Source organism: Phoenix dactylifera, unplaced genomic scaffold (assembly GCF_009389715.1).
Source record: "Phoenix dactylifera cultivar Barhee BC4 unplaced genomic scaffold, palm_55x_up_171113_PBpolish2nd_filt_p 001883F, whole genome shotgun sequence".
In the NCBI taxonomy this organism is placed as follows: Eukaryota; Viridiplantae; Streptophyta; class Magnoliopsida; order Arecales; family Arecaceae; genus Phoenix; species Phoenix dactylifera.
In genome coordinates this window covers 6876-14424 of record NW_024069172.1, presented here as the reverse complement: position 1 = coordinate 14424, position 7549 = coordinate 6876, and the positions used below count along the sequence as shown (strand labels likewise).

The 7549-nt window shown below is 40.3% G+C and overlaps 1 protein-coding gene across 1 annotated transcript; it reads left to right on the top strand.

The window, feature by feature from the left end:
• Positions 1-529: 529 nt before the first annotated feature.
• On the top strand, positions 530-5869 carry LOC120109172 (probable choline kinase 2). The gene is made up of 7 exons (XM_039122924.1): positions 530-1667; positions 3452-3573; positions 3660-3855; positions 4512-4629; positions 4759-4806; positions 5325-5425; positions 5507-5869. The coding sequence occupies exons 1-7, from the start codon at positions 1299-1301 to the stop codon at positions 5612-5614; spliced, it is 1062 nt and encodes a 353-aa protein (XP_038978852.1). The 5' UTR covers positions 530-1298; the 3' UTR covers positions 5615-5869.
• Positions 5870-7549: the final 1680 nt, after the last annotated feature.

The window sequence follows — 7549 nt, the reverse complement described above, 5'->3', positions numbered from 1 at the left end:
TGGGATATAAAAGAAGAGTCGGACCCACGTCTCCGGACTTATCGCAATTCTAAACCCACAAGCCAAATCTCGCTTTTTCCGTGACGTGCTCCTCGCATTTCTCCAGTGGCATTTTCGTATTATCGCCGAGCAGAATCCAGAACGGCGTGTAGGCCATGCACGCCGCATGGAATCTCGTCCGGTTAAAAGTACTGAGATTTTTTTTTTTTTTTGTCAAAAACGGATAGAATCTTGTCACTTTCTCTATCCAGTAGATCGAATTCATAAATTCGCCTCCTCTACTGTTGCGACGCGTGTCCCTCGCAATAAACGAGGAGGCTCATTTTGAAGGACAGGTACACGTGTTTCCTTACAACCTTCGTCGGGCGGCAACCATCCAGCGCGGCTGACCGCGTTAAGCATAGTTTCGGACGGGCCGGCCCCGGTCCCACACGCATGTACACGTGGCTATTCACCAGTAGTTTAGTAGGAGAGTGGGTCCCACTCTGATCCTATAAATACCCTCACCTTGAAGCGCGAGAACGAGCACTGCAACCCAATCGCCGCTTGAGGTCGCCGGTTCCCACCACCGAGACGAAGCTGAGAAGCCGATACGTGGCAATATCCCATTCGTTCCTTTGTGTATTTTTCTGCTCGGTCTACTTCTTGGAGAAGTTTGCGGCCGACTCCGGCAGCCGACAACTATTTCTACACTTTTCCCCGCTCCGTTTCGTCATCTCCTTCCTTAAAGTCTCCCTTCCAAGCTAAAAAGAATCGAAGATTCTGTCTCTGTTCTTTTACCCGTTCTTCTGAGATCTTGCCGCTGCCGATCGAAAGAAATTGGTTGAATTTCGAACAATCTGAACCAGTCTCGCTTTTTTTTCTTTTTTTTTTGGTTAAAAGAATCGTTTTCTTGCACTTTTTCGGTGAGAATTCTTCGAGGAAGCCTTCAAGGAAGTAAGGCGCCCGACTCTCTAGTTTGATGCGTGAACAAAAATTGCGATAATTCCTAGAGAAAAAGGGGAGGCCTTTTCTGTTTCAGGGATTTTGCAGAGAAATCTCAAAGAACGAAGGCTTCTTTCTTGGCTGTGTTAAGTCTCCCGAGATTTTCTTGCTCCGGATCCCAAGAAATTGAGCGAACTACAAACATTTCGAACCAATCTCGTCGTTTTTGTTGAAGTTTAAACCAAAAAAAGAAAATCCGGTTTTCTCAGTTTTTCTGGTAAAAATCTCCAAGAAAATCAGTTTCTTGGCCGTCGGGAAAGCAGGTCTTTTCAGGGATCTTCTTGGCCGAGGTTCTTCTCTTTTCCAATACCAAGATGGTGACCGTTGAGATCGAGGAAGCGATGAACGGCAAGGAGGCGGTGATCCCGAAGGAGGCGCGGGGGATCTTGCACGGCCTGGCCTCGAGCTGGGGCGACGTGGTGGACTCCAAGGTCTTGGAGGTGGTGCCGCTCAAGGGGGCCATGACGAACGAGGTGTTCCAGATCAAATGGCCCACGACGGAGGAGAGCAAAGGGGCGAAGGCGAGGAAGGTCCTGCTCCGGATCTATGGGGAAGGGGTCGAGGCCTTCTTCGATCGGGAGGACGAAGTCCGGACGTTCGAGTGCATGTCCAGGCACGGCCAGGGGCCCCGCCTGCTCGGCCGCTTCTCCAATGGCCGGGTCGAGGAGTTCATCCATGCTAGGGTAAAGTCGCAATTTTGTTTGTTGAATCTTGGATTTTCAAAGGCATGCGCATGCACTTATTCTTCTTGCTCTTATGGATATATGAACATCGGGTTCCTCTGCTTTTAGATTTTTTGATTGCTCAAGCATAGTTTAGTCTCCTGAATTTATCATCTTCTGTTAATTGTTTTGTAATTCTTATTGTTCTCTTGTTCTTGGATTCTCACTATGTTATTCTGCTTTAATTTCTTCAGCACCTTATCTGAAAATTTTGAAGAAACGAATAGATACTTTATACTGCTATCCTTTCCGCTTTCTTTCTTTCTTCCTTTAAACAGATGAAGTTATCTGCTTTAGACGGGCCCCATTTTTTTTGCTTCTTCATTTGCATATTTAGTAACTAGTGTGGCCAAAACTTCTTGAAAAAATAACTGTTTTTCTTTCTTTTCATCAAGAATATTTTGAGCTTAAAAGGCAGAATCGTTCCAAACCATCCGGTTTCGGACGTATCTAGTTATATCAGGCATGGATTGGGATAATTCGAACAATGAAATTGAGAAATCAGTGAGAAAGAGGGGGAGAGAGAGAACGAAAAAGAGGAAGCAAGAGAGAGGGGGGGGAGGAAGGGAGGGAGAGAGAAGAGGGAGAAGGCAGCGGTGAGTGACAGCCGCTGAAACAGGGCCGAGGGAGGGGGAGAGAGAGCTTTCATCGGAACAAGGGCGGAGGATAGAGGGCTTCGCAAGCCCTCTCTCCCCCTCCCTCAGTCCTATTCCGGCGGCCATCGCTCACCGCCGCCCTCTCCCTCTCTCTTCCTCCTTCTACTCTCTATCCATCTCCCCTCCCTCCACCTCTCTCTTTCCTCCGCACTTTCCCTCCCTTCCTCCTCCCTCCCTCCCTCCCTCCCTCCCTCCTCCATGTCACTCTTTTTTCCTCTCTCTCCTTCTTTCTCTCCCCCTCCTTTGCGTTTTCCGATCAGTTCAAGTCAAAATGGCACGGCACAAAAGCGTACCATACCGTACTGAATACCATACCGTACCGCCTATCTACCAACATGGGTATTGGTTCTGGTACTGCAGACCTTGGTTTAGAGCATTTACCGCAGCTTTAGAATCTTTAGTGTTTTGATCTTTTTGTTTACGAATTTTTTTCTCCGGTGCTTTGGGCTCTATTTATTAGGAAAATATTCCTGTGTTCAAGATGAGTTGACCTGGAAGCTATTGGAATGCATGGTTCTGGAGGATATGCCTGCTGATTTTAACTTGGGTAACAGGACAGAGAAAAGGTATTGTAAGATAAACCTCATTTATATCCAAGAGTGTTTTAGCACTCCTTTGATTTCCTCTGTAGAAGGGAGTGCCTACTATGTATGCGGAGAAAATGAAATTAGACATCTTCTTCCTTCCAAGAAAGGCTTATCACACACGCATACATGCATTCATGTATGTCCCTATGTATGTATGAATGAATCAAGAATCTTGTTTCTGTTCTTTTGTCTGTCTAAAAAATAATATCATGTACTAATTGCATATGAGAGGAACATGTTGTATTAAATCAATTTATCATGTTGGTTGATCCCGAAGGACTTACCACTATCAGAAAGTCATCAATTAGGATGATGATGCAATTGATGGATCTATCTTCCTTTACCTGTTAACTGAATGAGCAAGATGTTGATTTTGTTGAAATAAACAAGAGATATAAACAAATTTATAAGACAATTTCTCTTAAATACTGTTCATATATGTTATTCTGGGCTACCATTTAAGAGTTGTTCTAATATAGAGTTGATATTCTTGAAATTTCAGACACTTTCAGCTGCTGATCTGCATGACCCAGAAATATCTGCTCTGATAGCATCGAAACTGAGGGAGTTTCATGATCTCGATATGCCTGGCCTAAAACATGCACTCCTCTGGGACAGACTAAGGTACAATATAGTTGCTTTCTGTACATTGTAGTATAGCCTAAAGGAAACAGTAGGGCAGGTCACTCACTTTTTCTGTTCCCCTTCAGAAATTGGCTTAAAGCAGCCAAGAGTCTCTGCTCTGCTGAAGAAGCTGAAGAATTTTGCTTGGATACTTTAGAAGAGGAGATCACTACTTTGGAGAAAGAAATTACACAAGACGGACAGAAGACAGGGTTTTGTCATAATGATCTTCAGTATGGAAACATTATGATCGATGAAGAGACCAGGCTAGTGACTATAATAGTAAGTTTCTTGCTTTATCACTTATGTGAGCTCTGTAGCATTTCAATCACCTAAAACTTCAACATTTTTTCAGTCCATCAATATGAACATGTGCTGTTCTTTACTGAAGCCACAAAGTAGTCTGGCGAGTGTAGATATTATACTGAATAGCTGGCTTGTCAAATTTCATTATTTTTTAGCATGGATAAGGTGTTGTAAAAGTCCCCACCATCCTAAGGGTGCAACATGTAGAAGGAATTTTTCAAAAAATCCCAGTCATTTAGTCTGCATTTATGTACTTGCAAGTGTACATAATATGCTTGCCAGGATGCTGTAATACGAAATTCTTAGGGGAAGTGGGTATGAGCAAATTCTTGGGAACAATGTGTACTCATTCCAATGTTTGAGCATATATCTTTCTTGATTTTGCTATACTATTGCAAATCATTTATAATCATTTGCTTAGCAAGCCTCTTAATTATCTGAAAGTTTTAATCATGCTGCCTCTCAAATTTTTGAATGCGTTTTATAAGTTTTGCAATCGGTGCTAGCACATTTCTGGCATGGATATTATTTCTAGAATGTTGATAGCCTATTCCTTAGCCTTTTTTCTACGGAAAAGAAGACATCTAAGGTATCTTATAACAGTGTTTATCTCTCCGTTTTTTTTTCCCCAGGACTATGAGTATGCAAGCTTCAACCCCATTGCATATGACCTTGCTAATCACTTCTGTGAGATGGCTGCTGACTACCATACAGAAACACCTCATGTATTGGACTACAATAAATATCCAGGTTCTTGATTCCTGGCACTAAATTTTTTGATATTTTATTCTTGTTTATTTTTTTTCTTAAATACTCATAAGCATTCCACAGAGTGCAGTGATATGCTCTGCATCTAACTCGGTGTTTACTTGATAACAGATCTTGAGGAACGCAAAAGATTCATCAAGATATACCTGAGTTCTTCAGGTAACCATGAGTTTTATTTTCAATGTTTCTTTCATCTTCATCATGACATTTTATATGCCCGTCAATGTGTCTAGTTTCCTCTGCTTTTAACCTTTGGTATCAAAAATAAAACTTCCTGGAGCAAAACTACAACAACAACGATGTCGTCCCAAAAATTTCTGATCATCATCTACCACTTTCTGGTGGAGCAGATGAAAAATCCTTCTGAATTATTCAAGTATTGGCCATTTTTGTTTTGATAAAGATGGTCTTTTTAAGGGATGTGTATATCAATAAGATGCTGCCCTCATTAGATTTGTTCACATGCTTACAGATGAAGGATCAGTTGAGTCAGATAATGGTAATCTTGTTGTCTAGAATGGTGTTGTATAGACCTGATTCATAACTTGATTTGTTTTCACTATTCTCACTAAAGGTTAGACATGCAGATGCACTAACTTGCACTGCACTCTTTTTCTGAATTTGCTGTTCTCAAACTTGTGTTCTTACTTCAAAATTTTGTTTCCTTTTCTTAATAGGCGAGAATGCTGACGATGCGGAGGTTGATGATCTACTCCAAAGTGTCGAAAAGTATGCTCTCGCAAGTCATCTGATTTGGGGTCTGTGGGGAATAATTTCGGTAAGCTGTTTACTGTTTGTGGAGTTACATGTGCTCAGCCTCTTGTGCCACCTTTTCATTTATTGATCCCTTTATATTCAGGAGCATGTGAATGAAATCGACTTCGATTATATGGAGTACGCAAAGCAGAGGTTTCAGCAGTATTGGTTGCGAAAGCCCATTACTTTGGGTTCTGGCATTAATCAATGAACTTTGGGTGATGAAGAAGGAATGCTTCAGGAGTCTGTATAGTAATGTCGACTTTTACAGCCTTTTGTATTATACCGACTCCAGTATTTAAATGTGTACATAATAATAATACAGCTGTATAACAGTGTTGTAAAAGTAGCTGCTGTTAATTTGAATAAATACTGTCCTGGTTTTCTATTTCAATGTTATGTGGGTTATCTGCTGTATTCCTTTTTTCCTTCTGAATGCAAGAACGAAAATGAAAGCATCTTTATATATAGTTTTCATTTGATTGTTTCTAATTTATTACAAGTACTTCTCTTGACTGGATCCTGCATTGATTGCAAGCTAGCTTGTTTTTGCACTCAGTGGAGTTTTGCATGTGGCTCCTCCTGCATGCGGATTGAGCACCACTTATTCCAACAGAGAATTGTGTGAAATTGGTTTTAAAAAGTTAGGTTCGGTTCCTTGCAATCTCAACACAACTAGTTTAAATACTATTGTTATTTACTAGGTTAAGATGAGTTTAGTTAGTTAATAACAGATCTTTTTGAGAAATAAGATAAGAAGAAACCTGGGCGATATCAGGATGAAGATGGTTCTCAACCCTAGGTCATCGGTATCCTGATGGCTTTGCCAGCTGTACTAGTTTAAACCTCGCAAGGTTGAGACATGTTTGGATAGAAGACAAACACTCGAATATTGTCACAGGAATTCAGACATCTTTTGTGTCAGGTTTGCTCGAAGGACAACTCGTTCTGCATGCCGACTGTTTGTTCAAGTTATCCAAGGACTGTTTTTACTCCTTTCCTTTATCATCTTTTAAAAATATGTTGGCATTCAGTGGATTTAGTTGCTAAATAGAAAAATTATGATTATCTGTTGTTTTGATTGATTTTGTTTCATTAGGCTTGATTTTATGGGATGGCAATCATACAGAAGTATGTGAAGAAATCTGGAGCTGATGACAATTTACGAATCTACTTTTGAATCAGTGTCAGAACATAGTCATATTGATGCCATTTTCATAGGTCAGACTTGTTCATTAAATGTTACTTTTTTGCTCGGCAATATCAAACATAAAACAACTAGGACCAACGATCATTGGATTTTTAAGACAAGTAAATTTAATTGCTGTATGTGTCCTGATCTAAATGATGTTTAATGACATGACACCTTGCAAATTCAACATCTCTGACAGCGCAACACAATCTGTTGATAAGACAAAACATTGGGATTTTACCTTCATGAAAACAGGTGAAAGAGAAGGAAAACCATAGTTTGTATGAATCCATTATGGGACTTAAGAAAGTTTAGTGTCATTACTGAAGAAATCTTAACCAAAAGTTTTCCAATTAGTGACCAAGCCATTAAGATCAATATGGAAAGTATATGTCACTTTCTTGCAGCTGAGTGACAACAGTAGAATGTTATTTTGATGCAGCAAATCAAACCCATGCTCTGAGTTTAATGAAAAGCCTGTTTCATGAGATGGACTTTGCAATTGACCTTGTTGACATTTCTTCAATATAAAATACCATCATACACCCCTACAAATGCCATTGTTTAAACATTAAAAGAATTAATTAATACTATCAAACAAACCCAATTTTATATCTATCTGTGAACTTTGAACCTTTTGAAGCTATCATATCCTTTAATTCGGCCGTCTTGTGTCCACCCTCTTTATGTACCTTAAATTTCGCTAATCCCTGGAGTCAAATTAAGCTTCCAATTCCAGCTATAGTGGAAATCTACTCAACTTTTGCTTTAAGATGGCACAGGTTTATCAATTTTGTAATACCTTTTGGCAGTTCATGAACCGGACCTGCTTTGAGCTTTGGTGTTTGCATACTGTGGAGGTTTCCCATTGCTTCGGGTAGTCTTGCTATGCTTGTGCAAGAGACACTCATGTTATGGAGATGATTTAGATTACCAATAGAATTGGCAAATATA